Source organism: Thalia democratica, chromosome 2, assembly GCF_965202585.1.
Source record: "Thalia democratica chromosome 2, ktThaDemo2.hap1.1, whole genome shotgun sequence".
Lineage (NCBI taxonomy): Eukaryota > Metazoa > Chordata > Thaliacea > Salpida > Salpidae > Thalia > Thalia democratica.
Window position 1 is genome coordinate 26,877,342 of NC_139166.1, and position 19,099 is coordinate 26,896,440.

A 19,099-nucleotide genomic window follows, 5' to 3' on the forward strand; every position below is an offset into this window, starting at 1 on the left:
AAATAATTTTTTCAATTTATATTGTTACCTCCATGGCTTATCTACCCTCTTAATTGGTTAATAAAACAGCAAAATATAACTTTTAATCATGTTTTTTTTTAGACCTGTCGACATCTTAATTATAAAATTACATTTTTCTAAAGCTTAAAGCCTTTGTACACAGCATTTGAAAAAACTTTCAATTACGCACTACTTTACTGCTTACTTTTTGTAAAAATTAACTGTTTTTCACATAAAGTATTTTCAATGTTTAGTACAGTATAAAGAAACTTATAAAAGCTAACAAAAATAAAAATGCTTTCGAGTTTGTTCAACCAAATTTTTTTTGTAATATTCTTTGGTGTACCTGGGTCGGATGCGGGTTTCAACTTCAAAATTTAAAACTTTTTGGCTGTTCAATGTAATTTAGAAACATACATCATCATACTTGTTAAAAGATGACAAATAAAAACATTTATTATAAAAAAACTTCTATGTTGAAGTATAAAGAATTATCAATTAATTTTAAAAGAACAAACAAAGTTTTAAGGAGTGTTTAATCAGCGGAAAAAAGTTTTATCTGTTTTGTGAAACTTTCTGTTAAAGCTTTTTGTAACTATCTACAAAAATAAATTGTAACAAAAATGTTTACCAAAGTTGTTTTATATAATCTTAGTAAAAATAAGTTATATATAACAATTAAAAGGATTTTTTTCTCTTCAGAAACTTAATACACTTTTAATGTGTTCTTCCTATAAAATTTTTTGCAGCAACTACATTTTACTTGGTTTCTCTACTATCATTTGTTTTACTAACTGCTGCAACATTAATGGTTTTCGTTTTGATCTGTAGACGAAATAAAAGAATCCAAAAGAAAAAAAAAAGTATTCAAGATTTAGAAGAAGCAAAAAGTTTAAAAGAATGAAGAAATGTTTTAATTCATTTTTTACGAAAGTAAAGAAAATGTTGCATTGAGGTTTTAACAGTGCTTTTAATGTAATTTTTGTGAATATTTGTATTTAAGTCTTATTCAGAATTCATCTTTTTTTACAACTTACCTTATTGTAAGCAGAAGGAAATTTAAGTTTTGCCAATTTAGTGTTTAGAAGAAAAAAAAACCACTTAAATTTTTAGCATATTATCGAAAATATTAAAAAATTAACTGTTTCTTTTAAGTTGTTCTTTAATCTCAAAAAAAATTATTGTATCGATTATTTTATTGCTTGAAATTTTCTTAAATAACAATAAATTTTGTATTTAATAAAATAAAAGGAGTTTTAAAATAATTCTACTAATCTAAAATGTATATAATTTTTATATCAATATTTCATAGGTAGAAAAATAGGTTTTACTTTGTAAAGTTTTTGAAATAACTAATAAGCGCAGTAAAAAATTTAGCGCCGGTGCAGCATATTAATAGTTTTTTTACGAACAATAGTAGAATAGTAGTATATGAAATGTTTATCGACATTTATAAAAAAATAATAAAATAGGTCTATTAATTTATTAAAATAGGTCAGTTAATTTAGAACTAATAAGTAAGTCTTAAAGTTTGATCACGAGTTTGTTTTATTTATAAAAAAATGTTTACTACTTTTACCATTAATTTACTATAAAAGAGTTTTAAGTCAAAATATTGCGGTTATTCTAAATTATTATGAATTAATAAACAAAACCTCATTGGTATCTCACATATGTTTGTAATTTATTAATTTTTCTAACTTAAAACTGTAACTTTGTATTTTAACAACAATAAATAAGTTTTGTTTAGGCTTTGTAATTTTTGATTTAGTTTAAAAAATGTAAAAAGCTAGCTTAAATTTTTTGTATACTTAATAATTTTAAGAAAGTTGTATACTGTAATTTATACTTTTAACTATTATATTTATCATAAGATAATTAACTCTTTTTTATTGTTAAAAGTTCTGAGTCATATCAATTTTTTTTAAATTTAAAACAACAAATATAAAGCTTCAATTTATGGTCTTTTTCAACGTAATAGTCCGATTATAAAAATTACTAAGTAAAATTTAAAGTGGCACTTCTTGTATCTAATATCAAATAAAAAAAGACAATTGCTGTTATTTTTATTAATTTTCTAAAAAATACTTTGCCTAAAACTACTTTTTTTTTTCAACAAGATAGGCCAATATAAAGTTTTATTTAAGTTAAAAGGTGTTTAATTTGGGCTCATTTATTCATTTTGTTAGTTATGACTCATGAGTCTATTATTCTTTTGGATTTTTGTCGATCTTGATGAAAAAATACAAGTGTTATAACCGAAGCCTTCATAGTTACTTTAGAGCAGAGTTTCTCAATTTTTTTTTTCTTAAAGCTCCCTTTGTAGAAAATTAAAGGTCTATAGCAATGGCTCCCATCGACAAGATTAAAAAAAACCACCCTTGATCGTCATTATCAACTGAAGAAAATCTATTGTAAGTTTAAAATTTTAGCCTCAAAGCCCCCTATATCCCTTCACTACTCACGGCCTACCCTTTGCAGCTTATGGCCTCCCTAATTTATAAAATGACTCACTTTGCGAAACCCTGCTGTAGAGTCTAGGTCAGAGTACATAATTAGTGTTTAAAGACAGCTAATTGCGCACAGCTTTAAAGTTTTTTTTTTGTAACACTCTGGGCACTGACCTTTATACATGATGTCATTTAACTTGATATGTCGCGGGCAAATTTTCTTTCAAAAAGTTGCTTGCGGGCCGAAAGTCATAAAATAAAATTTTTGCAGGACGCAGGTTTTTTTGAATTATTGTAATAATAATCTAAATATACTAAACTAAATGCTTAATTGCAAGTTTTAGCATCGAGAAATTCCTTTACAAATTAAAAAAGAATTTTTTAATTTAAAAGTACCTGGGCCCTATATTTTGGCTTTTAGGATCACATTTTAACAACGGGGCGCAGCTTGCCAGTCCCTGTTAGAAGGTCAAAATTTGATAATCAACAGTCGAAACCCACACGAAAAAAAAGCTTTTTAGTTTAAACCACATAAACAAGCAAAAATAATAAGTATGTAATTAAGTCGATAATTATTTTTATAATTAAAGTTAGTAAAAAAAAAAACTTTCAAAGTTTAAACGAATCAACTGTGGTTCGCATGTTTGACTCTTTAAGAGGCTTTAGCAAAGTTCAGGCTGCAGAAAGTTTTGACCCACGGGCCACGACTGAATACTAGCATTAAAACGTTATCTGTAAAACAACAAGGTTTGAAATTTTTTCAATAAACATTTTAGAATATGCTTCAAGTTTATGTGTGTAAACTGCAATGCTTTTATAAAATTACTCTGACTAATACATTAGTTATTTGTTATTTTTTTAGCTTAGTTAAAAAATTGATACACAAAAGACATTTTCTAGTAAATCTGGCCCGTTACTTGCAAAAGGTCACTGCACCGGACCAACCTCATCTATCTATTAAGTTTCATAAAGTTGTTCATAAAACAATGTTTAACTATTTTTTAAATTAATGCTTTTCTCACCTATAATAAACATCTAAAAATCAAACTAACCATTTGTGGAGATATCAGCAGGGTTATGTTTAATTAAAATATTAAAATTTTACAGAGGTCATATAATACAAAGCTAAGGTTTACAAAAATTCCCCAGAATAAAACTTATCTATATTTCCAGCTGTAAGTTAAACATTAAGTTTAACCATTAATAAGCTCTAAATTAAAATGATTAAACAAAATAATGGTTAAAAACTCAATTGAAGCTGTCCAAAACATCTGTTTATTAGATGTCTAATTGTCTAGTACTAGGATTTTTTTAGGCTACAATTTTGCGTACATATGCCATTTTCCTTCTAATACAACTAACTCAAGTAAAAAAACAACTACTACTTTGTATGCATGTTTTTTTAGTGAAAAAAAGATTAGTACTTACAGTTACTATCTCCTCTTGAAAAATATTCATTACTTGAAGTTCTAAGGATTATCATGTATGTAATAAATTCACTGTCTCTTTTAATTATTTACAGCTAATATCCAAAAATAATTTCCTGATGATACAGGGGTTCAACCAAATGATAGCTTTGGAAACACCCTGATTTGAACCAAAACCCAGTGGTCAAAACATAATAATAAAAAGTAAGTAAAAACATGTATTTCTAATTCAAACAGGGTTACCACTTTACCTGAAAACCTGGAATTTAAAAACTTAGTCAAAAAATACCTGGAAAAACTCGATTTTGAAAAATTTTGAAAAAAACCTGGAAAAACCTGGAATTTTAACAATTTTCACATCTTCAGTAGTAAAATTAATATTTGACTCAAAAAATCTATCATATAAATAAAAAAATCTTGTCATTGTCAACGAATTTTTTTTTAAACATTTTAAAAGTAGCTTTATATTATCTTTTCAATTTTTTTATACAATTTTACACAGTTTCTTACCATAAACTTATCTTTAAACTAAAAATATACCTAAAATGTGTACTTTTAAAAACCGGAAAGAAATTTTTGAAAAAACAAGTGGCAACCCCGTTCAAAACAAAAACCATTAGTGGCTTTTCATTCAGTAAACATTCACAAGACTAAAACCTTATCATTAACTTTGTTCATTGTTTATTTCTAGGTATGCTGTTTTATTTTGGTTATATTTTATGAATTACTAAATTTAAGACTATTTAGATCACATTTTCAAACAACCTGTTTATAGGCTATTTTTTGGTCACCTGGCCATATTTTCAACTTAAAAAATGGCATCCCTTTTGTATTTACTGTGTTATATTTTTGGTATAAACTTAAATAATTTTTGGTTTTTCTAGTTTGCGCACATCAGTTGATTCATAGTTAGTAGTACTTGCCTAATGATTAGAGCCTCAAATTTTTCACAAAATTTTAAGTTTTAATCTTTATATTTTTTTACATTGTAAAGGCTTGGAAAATGATATGACACCATAATTTTCTAGCAGGGTGGCCATTTTTACTGGAAAAGACTGTAATTAAAAAGAATTGAAAAGTGAGAATTTAATTATTAAAGGTAAACAATATAAGCATACAAGTTTTTACAAGTAAATGTGCAGTGTTTTTGCAGTTTAGTGTAAGTTAGCCAAAGTAAAATAATTAATTTTAAAACATTGTAAATTTTTAAATATGTTAGATAAAGAGAATAAACACATTGCCCATTTATATTCTTTCTTTTTATTTAAGATAAAGTTTCAAAGATTAAGCAGATTTGTTAAAAGATTTACAAAAATTATGAATAACATTTACATGAAATAACTGTCCAACTAATAATTTTGCATGTATAACTTATAAAATTTGCAAACTTAATTTAAATAAAATATTTAATATTTTAATAAAGATGAAAATATGTCTGTATTTTATATATTTAAATACTAAATGTCTGACTAATTTTACAAAATTTATATAGGAGTATTTGCTTTTAATTTAATAAATGTTGTTCTTATTTTTTCTACTTCACAGTTATGCTTAAAAACTTTGAAACTCTAAAACCAAAATATAAAATTAAAATAACCAAAAGAAATATCTATTACTCATTGTTAATTATGTTTTAGAATTTAAAGTTCAAAAAAATTACTTACTTTAGTTTTGTTATTTCATGCACTAAACATGTAATAATTATTATGGGTATAGGGGGGGGGAGGGTAAAACACTTTTTTCACAATTTGATCTTATTTTATATAGTTTTTACTAAGCTACAAAATGCTTTTTATAGATTTAAAAAATCTAAATAGTTTTTGAGATATAGCCGGTCAAATACCATTCTTTTTTTTTTTAATTCTTTCCGACAGAATTTTCTAAATATATAAGAATCATATCCTGAAATTTATCTCAAAAACGTTAAAAAAGATAGATTTTTAGTGAAATAGTCTAACTTTGCCGTTTTAATTTGCGCCTCCCATAAGGAACCTGTTGTTGCCTCTGACTTTGACCGGCTATAAAATAAGATCTAATTGTAAAAAAATGTTTAACGCCCTATGCCCTTAATACTACATTTAAGCAAACTAAGACTCAAATGCATTTTTGTTAAAAAATGTATCTGGTTTTCAAGCACAATTATCATCAGAAGAAAGTGAATGGTATTTAAAACACTTTTAGAAATAAAACAACATAAAAATTAGGGGAAGGTTCAAACTATTTTTTATAAAAAAACATTGGCTTTAACTGAAAGCTAAAGGTATGAACTACTTGTCAGCTTTAAAAGAACATAAAAATTTCAATTATCTCTTTAGATGTAGTCAATATGTCAGATATTTCAGATACTATCCTATGGACAGTAATTTTTTTGATTGTCAGTTATCTTGAAAACTTGTTTTAATTTTACTAAAATTACTTCTACATTTATTTATTATAGGTTAAATTTTTGGGAAGTGTTGCTTGCAGTATTTTGAAATTTCTGTTTTAAAATAAAAATCAAAAATTTTTTGCCATAAAAAAATATTTTTTAAATGTTTTTAAAAATCTACAGTGACTTTTGAGATATAAGAAATCAAAGTAAAACATTTTAATAGACTCCTTGTAGAATTTGCAAACTAAAAAGGCAAAAATCATGTATGTTACTAAAAATTAGTCTCTAATTGTTTCTAAAACTTTTTAATATTACATTTAATAAATTATAAACAACTTGTGGAAACTATATTTTTGAATAACTTGATAATATTTATATCTAAAAATATACAATAAAAAGGTTTTTGGTATTAAATATTGTTTATATAATTATATATATATATATTCTTTTCTGCTTCCTATAAATTGTTTGTAATATTAAGATAAGCATTTTCAAAAAATCAAGGTGAATTTGTTAAAAATGGGAGTGCATGAATTTCAAAACATCATAAAAATAACAAAGAAAAATTCCAATATATTATGTTTGAATTTTATTTTTTTTTACAAAACTTATTAGATCTCAAATGTTAGTTGCTTTTTAGTTCGATAAAAAATATATTACAGTACAAAATTTTGAGCTTGTGAATAATTTCTTAAGCCATGTATTTTTTGTTTTAGAACTATGTTAAACTCATCTATACCAATAACATTTAAAAAAAGCAGAAGGACAATGTTGTCTTAACCTACCATATTGATCTATAGCATGCTGCTCCTGCAGTTGGATTAAAACTTTTGTAACAGATAGTTTTTATTCTTTTTTTCAATAACAGTTATTATATAAATTAAACTAGCAATTAGCAGACACATGAATTTTGTTGTTTTGAGCAAAGTTATAAAAATAATATTGTTTGCAGGCTGTAAGTCTAGTTTTAGTTTTTAGTATACATAACAGGACTAACATATCAAATGTTATTTCCTAAATTCATTTTAGATGTACCTAAACCTTTTTTTTGTTCTTTATTCAAGCCTTAAAATATTTACAGTGTTGCCAAAAAAACTGGAATTTGACTATTTAGGCTAAAAAATCTGGAAAAACATTGAATTTTTAACAATTTTAACAAGTCAAGTAGTAAAATTTCAATTTGACTCAAAAAATTTATCATATAGATGATTTTTTTTGTCATCAAACTTTTTTTTATTAAAAAACACACTTAAAGTAGCTTTGGATTATTCTTTCAATGTTTTTTATACTGTTTTACACAGTTTCTTACCTTAAACTTAACTTTAAACTAAAAGTAGACCCAAAAATGAGTATTTTTAAAAATTGGAGGAAATTTTGAAAACCTGGAGAAAATTTGCAAAAAAACATTTGGCAACCCTGTTTTTAGTATAAGTTAAAAAAATGGGTGGTTGGGGTCGCATATTTTACATTTACAACTAAAACATAAACTGTACAAAATGCTACAAAAAATAGTTAAAATAAACTTTTCTTCTATAAAACTAAACTTCAAAATATAAAGAATAAAGTTCAGCAATTTCAACTAAAAAACTGCAATTAAAACTAATGGAAAATGTTAATTAAGCATTTAAGCCTATGCAACTTTTGTAGTCAACTGACTAAGTTTACCAGAAAAAGTCATTTATAGTTTTATAAAAAAATTTTAGAAGCTGAATTATGTTAATAAGCACTACTGTGAACTAAAAATCTAATTAGGATACATTGAATAATGTGTTTGTTATACAAAGGCTTAATTTTATTTGTTCTGCATCAAAAATATTTTAAGCTAAAAAATACATTGTGGATTAGATGTTTCTGCTTAGCAGCTCATGTACTGCCCTCCCTAATGTAGATGAACGGATGCACGACTATTCAAATTTGGACAATTCAAATTCTTAAAAAAAAATTGAAACGGCCACAAATAAATAAGTAATGTATATTTGTCAAAAATATAAAACACATATGAAGTTCATACTAATATCTACAAGCTATTTTTTAGTTTTTGAAAAAATTAAATTTTTTTGAGATATGACTTAAATTCAGTAAAAAACATAGTTAATTTTAGTAATTTAAAAAATTTTTGAAAAATGTTGAAGATTTTGCAAAAAAAAAAGTGGCTTGTAGATATTAGTACATATACATTTTTATTTTTATCAAATTTATTGAGATTGTAGTCTTTTAAATATTTTTTTAAGAATTTGAATTATTGGAATTTAAGTTGTCATGTAACCAGATAAACAGTAGCAAAAGTCAGTAGTTCTTTGACTCTTAAAAATTGGTGCACAATAGATCAAAAAGGAAAGTCATGTTTACATTAGGTTTCTATGTAAGCACAATTTTTTCTACATTAAGGCCATTTAATATAGTTTAATGTTTTAGAAAAACTCAGACAAACTTATAAAAGTTTAAATTGAAAAAAATGTTTAAAAACTCAGGTTGACTTGGGCTTGTTTGCATTTTTTTTTGCAAAACTAAGGTTAGTTTGGATATTTTCAACTTTGAAAATATGTTTTTAACTAGTTATCAAGTCATATTGCCTTGATAACTTAGATTAAAATATAGAAGTCATAAGTTTTTTTTATAATAACATAACACAAACATAAGTTTATAATATGTTCATAAATTATGAAACTAAAAATATGATTTTTTCCTGCTTATTGCATATACTTTAACTAATATTTTTACATTATAAAATGGTGAATTTACTCTTTTTTTTAACAGTATAATGTATTTTTTACTGAGAGTATTCAACATCAAACTTTAGTTTAGGTTTAATTCAGGGTTGTCAAAAAACCTTAAATCCTGATAAAACTGGAATTTTTAATACATATAAAATGATAAAACATTGATTAGTTACAAAAAATATATCATATATAAAAAAAAATCATATCATTTGAAAATTTATTTATTGTGAAACACATTTAAAGTAGCATTACAGCATACTTCAATACATTAATACAAATCAAGACAGTTTTTTACCTAGAAATTAATTTTATACTAAAAATTCAAAAAAAAATTGTACTTTTAAAACCTGGAAGAAAATTAGAAAATCTGTAAAAAGTCAAAAACTTTTGGAAACTGTTTTGATTTTCTGCACAAAAAAAATCATATCATTTGAAAATTTATTTATTGTGAAACACATTTAAAGTAGCATTACAGCATACTTCAATACATTTATACAAATCAAGACAGTTTTTTATCTAGAATTTGATTTTATACTAAAAATTCAAAAAAAAAATTTACTTTTAAAACCTGGAAGGAAATTAGAAAATCTGTAAAAAAATCAGAAACTTTTGGAAACCTTGTTGATTTGCTCAAAGTATTTTAATAACTTTTATTTTAGTTTTTGAAATATTGAACTGTTATTGTTTACCATTACTAAGCTTTTAGTTTTTATTAAGAAATATATATAACATGCTCAACCTTGATAAAAACTCTTAACATGTTTTTAGAAAAAGTATATTTAGTTAAATATCAAAGAATATATACAGCATGTCAGACATTGAACTACTGCTTGATTCAAGCATCAGAACTTGGGTGGTTATACCAATTGTTCTGATTACTTTTCTGTTTGGAATCATTAGGCACTACTTATTGCTACTCATGGCATCAGACAAAAAAAACACGCTAGAAGAAATCCAACAAGGGCAAGCTCTCATGAGATCCAGGTTGTTGAGAGAAAACGGAAAGTACATTCCAGTACAATCTTTCCTTCTTAGAAAAGAATATTTGCTCAATGGGGATGGAGGCCTAAGTAAAAAGGAACGAAAAGAAGAAAGAAATAATAGGAATGAAGATGAAGTTTTATCTGAGACTAATGAAGGCTTTGAAAAAATGGGAATAATTACAAAAGGCAAAGAGACTGCATCACCTCAAAAAAACCCAATGTCTGACCCAACCCAGATGGGAGACATGCTAAAAGGAAATCTTCTCAACGTCTTTCCTATGTTGGTAATTGGTGGATGGATCAACTGGGCTTTCAGCGGATTTGTTGTTGTAAAAGTTCCTTTTCCACTCACAATCAGGTTCAAAACCATGCTTCAGAGAGGCATTGAGCTTGAGTCATTGGATGCATCATGGGTGTCTTCAGCTTCGTGGTACTTTTTGAATGTGTTTGGATTGAGGTCGTTGTACTCTCTCATATTAGGGCAGAATAACGCTGCTGACCAAACTAAAGCTATGCAAGACCAGTTCAGTGGAAGCTCAAACATGATCAAGCAAAACATCCAAGGTAATTTCAAGAGTGAATGGGAAGCACTTCAAATGGCAGAACACACAGACTCGATGCAGCATGTTGAAGACATTGTTGTTTCTACACATGCACTGCCTGAAGATAAGTATGTGACTGAGAAAGTCAAGATGGGATAGTTATTAAATCATATCTATTTATTTTGAACTGAGGTTGAAATTTATGTGGTAACAATTTTACTTGTTGAACACTTTCAAAATAAGGTCCTATATTTTTTAAAACCATTTTTACATTCTTAATTTGTGTTAGTAAAATACTTAACTTATCTTATATAAACTGCTAGTAGTATGATTTTGACTTAAAAAGTTTATTTACAATTTACTTAAATATAAAGCATGCACTTTTACTGATTTTTTCTGAACTTCAATTTAATTTATGTAAATAGTTAAGGCTTTAAAAACTGTAAATACATAGTTTTTAGTATTTTTTAATTAGCTTGAAGTTTTTTAATATCTATACTACTTTATACAATTTATTTAATTTTTTGTTTAAAAAAAAAGTTTGTTATTATTCTAAAGGTTAAAACTAACTATATTGATATTTGAAATAATGTTTAGATTTACTTGTTCCTGAAGTTCTTAGAAAAACCTAGTTTTTGTATACTTATTTACAAATAAATATTATTTAGATATTTTAAATACAAAAACGCAGATTACAATAACATTGGATCAAAGAAAGGTTGTAGTTAAAGTCTTAATATTTGAAGCCTGGGCTTTGCTCTGCCATCAAATAAACTTAAAACTTGAATATTAAAAAACCGTTTAATTTCCCACACCAACTAGATCATTGAAAAAGAAGTTTCCGGTATATTTGAATCACATAATCAGTTTGAAATTTCTTAGTCAGTTTCTACAAAAACTTTTTTTTTACTGTAATTGGTTTTGGTGGTTTAAGAAGAATGAGTTTTAAAAAATAGCTCAATGATACAGGTGGTGTAGTCAAAACATGTTTTTTAAGTTGTTTTGTTTTTTGTTTACTTTAATCAGGGTTACCAAAAAACCTGGAATTGTGAAAAAACCTGGAATTTGACAATTAGGCTAAAAAAAACTTGTAATTTGAGAAATTTTGACCTTAATTTCATTCCACCTAAAGTTCATTTGACCATTGTTGTTTTTACCTTAAACTTAGTTTTTGATTAAAGTTAGACCCTGAAAAGTGTAATTTTAAAAACTGGAAGAATTTTTGAAAACCTGGAGAAAGTTTGCCAAAAACATTTGGCAACCCTGTTTAATGAACTAAATGTTTGGGGTAGGTGAGTTATTTTTAGTTTTTATTTTCCAAATTTTTTTAAAAATAATAACTACTACATGAACTTTTAAATTTAGACATCAGAATGTTGTATATAATACTACTAAAATTAAGCTTTTTCATTAACTTAATTTTTTAATTGTGAAAGTTTTAAAACACTTTATACTAAAGTACAGTTTAAGGAAAAAAAATAACTTTTAAAAACAAAGTTATTTATAATAGTTTGTGTCCACTTGCTTTTTTTGAAGAATTAGTGTGAATAAATACTAATGTTAAATTCAACCTTAAAGGTGAATATTTAATACAGCTTAATTAATAATTTAATTTGAGCAAATTTAATTGTGAGAAATTTTTGAACACGAAGCAACTAAATCAGGGTTTCCCAAACTTATTTTCAAAAGGCCCCTTTAAAGAACTTAAAAAAAACTATGGCCCCCTCAAACAAATTTCTCAAAAAACTGCCATTAAAAACCCTTTTTTTTTGCTATTCATCATCAACTCTAGAATATCTAGTATGAGTTTTAAATTATGGTTTTATGACTCCCTCTTTTACGGCTTGTGGCCCCCTAAATTTCCTAAATTTTTTCATAACATATAGTATAACTTTCCAAACTACCATTTAAAACGCCTAAGACGTTTTTTTTTTTTGCTTTTCATCATCAACTTCAGGATATTAAGTGTAAGTTTCGAATTATTACCTCATGGCCCCCTGTGGCCCCTTTGCTGCTCAAAGCTTTCTAAACTTCTGTAATGGCCTCCAAGGGGCCAACTTGACCCACTTTGGGAAACCTTGAACTAGATAAACTAAAACAGTATATTAGTTTACTTCTAGTAGTTAAAATAAATATTTTTCTTAAAACCTATAATTATTTCTAGTGTGTCCCTGTGTTAGTAGTTTCAAGTTAATTTTTTGAACTCTATCTATAAAGAAGCTGTTTCATAATTTGACTGTTGCAATTTTCTCAGATTATTTAAGTATCAGCACGTAATTGATTTTTAGAAATATTGGCTTGTAGTTTTGAATGATATCTAAGCTTAAAAAGCATTACTCTAATATCAGCAGTTCAAAATATTAAGAGTTGTTCAAGACAAACTGTGATAAAACTCATAAGTATTTGGTCTAAAGGATTTATTAATCTTCTATCATCAATTGTTTTTGTGCTTAAAAGTATATTAGCTTAAAACGGATCCACTTTCTTGGTGTGATTCAGGCTGCAATTATAAAGATTTTTTTATATAATAATAGAATATTTTAGATATTGATTGCATGGTTCTCACAACCATAAGAAATTTTATCAAATTATGTAGAGACTCAATATTTAATAAAAAACCACAGGAAGCAATAAGATGAAATCAGAAAATTTATTTCAAAAACCTAAATATACTTGAATAATGTTTTTTTAATAAATAGTAGGCCTTTTAATAAGATTTTTTTAATATTATATAGCATAATTTACAAAGTTAATTAAACTATAAATAAAATTTATATATATATATGTTACAAAAAGTCTTTTGAAATTAGTTTCGTTTGACTTACATCACAATTCAAATTCTCAAAACCATGTTAAAAGGGCCACAACTCAAAAAGTAATATATATTTTATAAAAAAATTGAAAAATAATTTCTAGCTCTAATTAATAAGATTATTATGGCAAAAAAAAATTAGAAAATTTTAGAAATGATTAAAAATTATTATATTTTTAAACTAATATTGTTCATATCAAAAAAAAAAGTGTTTCAAGTTTTACAAAAAAAAAGGTTTGTAGGTCATAACTAGACCTACAACCGCTTTTTATTTTACTTAATATATGTAACATTTTGAGTAGTGACCCTTAAACATTTTTTAAAGGATAATTGCCCAAATTTGAATAGTTGTGAACCCTTTTTCAAATAATCTAGTCTAGTAGTTTTTATTTACTCTAGTTAAATGTTAAGAGCTTAAGAAGTATAAGTGATTTTTTTGTTTAAAACATCTAAGTGCTTTTAATATAAATAGTAATTAGTTATGATTTTTGAATTATAAATTGAAAACATGTTCTAGATATTTTTATACTAAACTACATGATAAGCAATTAACTTTTTAATGCTAAGAAACTATAATTATTTTAGTATTAAACTTTTTTTTAGCTATTTAACTTATAGATTTGTTATGTAATTCCAATAGTAAAAATGATATTAAATCATAGTATTTTAACTGAGTCTATTAGTTAAATAATTGAATAATGCTGTCAGCTAGAGTTGCCAGAATGCTAATGTTGCCTTTCTTTTATTTGTTTTCGTTTTAAATAAATATACAAATTTATATGTATTCGTTATATTGCCTAAAGTACTTTCAAATTCTTCTTCAGTAAGCAATTAGAACTGAATTAATTCAAAATTTTCTTGCATATAAAAAGTTTAAAAAAAGTATATTATGACGTAATTATAAATCAAGTTTTAAAGTAAACTTTGTTTTAAAATGCCAGTCTTTGAAAATTTGAAAAGTTTTTCAAATAGTAAATCTTATTAGTATCTCCAGTTTAAACTCACAAAAACTAAATGAAATAAAATAAATGAAATGAAATAAAATCAAAGACAAAGGACTAAATGAAATTAAATTATTAAACTTTGATGGGTTTGATTTAATGTTTTATAATACTTTAAAGTGCAAAAAGAAAATAAAAATAGTAACAAAAATAGTAATTGAGCTTATTGTTTGTTTAAGTTAAAAAATCAAAATAAATAGAGTAAATAACCATAATAATTAAGTCGATAGTTGTAGTTGTCAGTACAAATGCTTGAAAGTTTCTGAAATTTTAATGAAAATTGAGAATTATTTTTTATTTTGTGCTGAGTAGACTATATTGAGATGTGAATTTAATTCTAAACAAACCTTCAATTTTAGAAGTCAAAATAGTTATTTGCAAAGAGCTGAGTATATTTATTAGCAATAAACAAGTGTCATAAAATATTGTATCAGTGTTGATGTAGTTAAAGTTATTTAAAAAATAAAGAATACGTGGGCTATCACTCTAAAAGCAATATTTTAAATATTTCTGTATCAATTGCACAACAACTCAAGTTTCAAATACTTAAACTTTTATGGTAGTTTCAAGAGCAATATATTTTTAAGTAGTTAGAAATAAAAAAATGTACTACAAAGGTATATATGAATACGCTAGGTAACTACAACTTGTTTATAAGGTAATGTCGTTTGATCTGTTTACAATACCAATTTGGCCCCACCAGCAAAGGTTAGAGCAGGGTTTTCCAAACTCATTTTTATAAACGCCCCCTGACAGAAATTTAGAAAATTTCCCTTATTTTCTAGATATTGGCCCATTACTAGTGAACTAGTATTAATTTTTTTCAACCTTACTAATTAACACTTGCTTATAACTAAAATAACCTCTAAAGGACAACATTACCCATTTTAGTAAAATGTCATTCTTAACAGGTATAAATTGAGAAATGTTAGGATAATTTAACCATTTTTCGGACAAACCCTGTATAAGTTGTTAAATTAAATAATTTTATTGTTTTTATTACCATAATATACATTTTTTTTGTAAAAAAATCATGGAAAATCCTTGAATTTTAAACAATTTCTTATTAATATTTAAGTTTTTTAAATAGATAAAAAATTATTTCACATCCGTTGTTAAAATATATTGTTTATAAAATTAAATACTAATCACATCCATATAGGGTCTTACTTGATTTATGATTTACATAAGTTGGTCTTGTTAAAAATATATTTGTCTTAATTACCAGATACTTTTCGAAAGCTAACATCAATGTAAATATTTTTGAGTTAATGAAGGGCATAGGGGAGGGAGTCCACCTTGATTTTTACAAGTTGATCTTATTTTATAGAGTTTTATCTGAGCTATCAGACATTTTTAACCATTTGAAAAAATTCAAAGTATTTTTTAGATATAAGCAATCAAAGTTGGTGACCACAATAGGTTCGTAATGAAAGGTGCAAACCAAAAACGCCAAAACAGACTATTTTTTTTAAACTACCTTCTTAATTTTTTAACCAATTTTCTTCAAATTTTCACTGAAAGTCCATTATTAAATTTCAAAAACATTGAATGTAGGAATTTTTTTTTAATTTAGAGAAAAAAAAAATAAAAAAAACCACCTTTTTTTTTTGTTTCTTTTCTTCTAAAGTTTTTATTTTTAAAATCGCAACATTCAAAGTCTTGTAAACTATAAAAGGAACAATTTCTGAAAGTTTAAGGTATCTCTCTCAAAAAATGAAGCAGAAGATAGATTTGTTGTCAATATGTTTGTATTGGAAACTTTTTACAAAAATTAAAATATCTCAAAAGTTAAATAAGATTTTTTAATTCTATAAAAGCTAGCTTCTGGTTTGTACTTAAAGCTTTTGTATAGAAGCCAATGTTATTTTTATATATATATATATATATATTATAATACTACTAATATATATACTACTATATTGAAGTAATCATCTATAAGTTTTTATATTGTGAAAACATTTAAAGTAATCTAACATTTCTTAATAAAATTAACAATAGCTCTTGGATTAAATCTTAAAGTATGAACTGTAAGTCAGTTTTTATAGGATATATAAAATTTTAATTAGGTTTTGAGATTTATCCTTATTAGTAAAAATTATCCAATTACAGGGTTGCCACTCGGTCAGGAAACCAGGAAAAGTCAGGAAAAATAAAAAAAATTGACAAAAGTCAGGAAAAAATTGGGGGTTTTGAAAAAAAGTCAGGAAGTTTGACAAAATTAAAAAAAAATTAGATTTTGTCAGTTTAAATTGACAAAATTCCTTGTTTTCAAATGGTAAAAATTAATTAAAAGTCCTTTTAAGTCAGAAAAAAATTCCAAAATTTTCCTAGAAATTCACAAAAATATTTAATTTTATGTCTAATACCTTCATCTGGTATAAATTAGTAAAGTATCAAACTGCAAAAATTTTCTATTAACATATTGAACAAGTACCCTACTTGAACAAGCAGATTTTGTAAGCATTTAAGTATTGATGATCTATAGCAAGCACACTTCCATAGTGAAACTGTGATATATACACAAAAGTTTATCTAGCATAATTTTAGAATCAAAGTGTTTTTTGTTTATGTAAATGATTGAGTTTTTTTATAACTAAGCAGTTAGTTTAGTATTTTTTGTAGCAAGTTAATGTGTATACTTTACCTCTTTATAATTTTTTCAAAGTTGTTTAAATTTAAAAGTTAAGTTATAAGAGAGGTATATGCCAAGATTAAGTTTTATTATTATTTGTATTTTTGTAGAATAACTTAAGTTTTTAAAGTAAATAAGAGTACAAACTTTATATTTTTGTTACAAACTTTATACTAAATGATAAGAGGAAATATTTTATAAATGAAAGTAAAAATAAATGAGTGCCAAAAGAAAAGAAATAAAGCCCACAAGTTGTGGCTTGATTTAGAGAAAAGATTCTATTCAACAAGTGTAGGGGCAGCAGATGATAGCGATTTAAATAAAATGAGGAAAATGATTTTAACTGCCAAGAAAATGAAGCGGAATGCAGTTCAGATGAAGGAAACCTAATCTTCATTAGATGAAGAGGTTGAAGTGCTAATAAAAAGACAGAGAAAATAAATTTTAGTACATATATTTAAAAAAACAGTATTTGATTAAGTTCTTTATTCTTTTAATGTTTTAACTCTAAAAGTTCGTTATTGTTTTAAGGTTTGAGTTATGAAAGTTCCTTACTGATTTAAGGTTTTAATTGTAAAAGTTCCTTATATGTCATTTGTTTATCTTGATACATTTATGATAGGAAATGCTAAAAAATTGTGTCTTTTTTCAGACAAGCTGTGTTTATAAGGTAATAATACAAGTATTTTGCTGATAGAGCTGTTTATTACAAACATCAATCATACACAGATGGTTTAAGTGATGTACTGGAAGTTTGATGATAGAATTCAGCAAAAAACTGCTGTTTTTAACCTGTATTAAAATTAGATTGAAAGCTTTATATAGTTTTAAGTGTTAGATTATTTATTTTAGAATGAGTTTAATTTAAGAGTTTGATTTAGAAAAGTCAGGAAAATTTTGGTAAAAAGTCAGGAAATTTTTCTCAGCTTGATCAGTGGCAACCATGCAATTAACTCATGATCCAAAATTTTAATCATCTATTTTCTTAGAATTAAAAGTTTACTAAAGATCAGACTAATTTTTTTATTTTTCTTGTTAGATATCTTGAATTTTTATGAAATATTCCTTGCAATATTTGTAAAAGTCTGTAAGAACAAGTTTTTAAGAAAAAAGTTATGACCAAAACTAAAGAACAGTCTACCTTTTATTTATTTTCAAAACAAAAACAGTTTTAAAAAATAGTGTTAAGAATTTTTCTGATTATATAGAGGCTAGACTAAGAAAGTTTGAAGACGATTACTCATAAAAGATTTAAGTAGATATAGATTATCAACGAAAAGGTCTTTTTTGTTTCCGTTTCCCATAAGGAACTCTCAGACTTAAGTCAATTGTATTTCAAAACTACTTCGTTTTTTTAAGGTATACAGCAATTGGTAGCTTAAATTCGTAGCTAAATATTAGCACAAAATCAAGACTGAAATATTGTTTTGCCTGCTACTCCCTATACTTTTACTAACTATTTTTAACTACATTCAGGAATTTTTGTAACTTTGACAAAAGGATTCCTAAAATCGGGTATTTCTAAAGGGTTTTGGTTACAATTTTTTTAATGTTATAAAAGGAGTACTTCAAACATCTAAAACTTGTTTCAATGTATTAAATGTAACAAAATAGGCTTACCAAAACTCTAGTTTATATGTTGGTTGATATTTTTTGAAAATTTTGGGCTAAAAAAAGTTAGTATACTAAATTTAAACTAAACTGAGAAAAGACTATTTTTGTATCAATTATATTAAAGTCTTTAAATTTTCAATATTGTAAAACTTAATTTATTGTTTTATATAGTATTATTGTAGTATATACAGTGTTTTGTTTTTATATTGCTCAAAATTATGACCAAATTGTCCACCTTGCTGTTTTTGAATAAATTTGTAAAATTTTGTTCTTAAAATGTTTTAGGAGAAACAGGAAAAAAATTAATGATGAGTTAAATTAAGCTGAAAACTTTTCAATATACATTATAGAAATTGTAAGTTTAAACAACTTCGCCAAATTTTATTGACTATTCTTAATAAAGAGCTTAAAATGTTTTAAAAAGTTATTTTATTTGAGAGTTTTGCTGAGAATTTTTAATAATAAAATGCTTTGCAATAATTGTTATACATACTAAAGTGTAAGTATTTTTTTAATGAACTATCTATTAAAAACTTTTATTTAT

The 19,099-nt window shown here is 25.2% G+C and overlaps 1 protein-coding gene across 1 annotated transcript; it reads left to right on the forward strand.

The window, feature by feature from the left end:
• Positions 1-9,740: 9,740 nt before the first annotated feature.
• LOC145830261 (ER membrane protein complex subunit 3-like) lies at positions 9,741-10,967 on the forward strand. Its single transcript, XM_082938207.1, has 2 exons — positions 9,741-10,085; positions 10,188-10,967. The coding sequence occupies exons 1-2, from the start codon at positions 9,777-9,779 to the stop codon at positions 10,650-10,652; spliced, it is 774 nt and encodes a 257-aa protein (XP_082794333.1). The 5' UTR covers positions 9,741-9,776; the 3' UTR covers positions 10,653-10,967.
• Positions 10,968-19,099: the final 8,132 nt, after the last annotated feature.

What these genes read in the sequence shown, in the direction of transcription:
- LOC145830261 (XM_082938207.1), top strand. Translation starts at nt 9,777, where the DNA reads ATGTCAGACATTGAACTACTGCTTGATTCAAGCATCAGAACTTGGGTG. An exon ending in ATAATAGGAATGAAGATGAA is followed by an intron (nt 10,086 to 10,187) that starts GTTTTATCTGAG and finishes GACCCAACCCAG; the next exon opens with ATGGGAGACATGCTAAAAGG.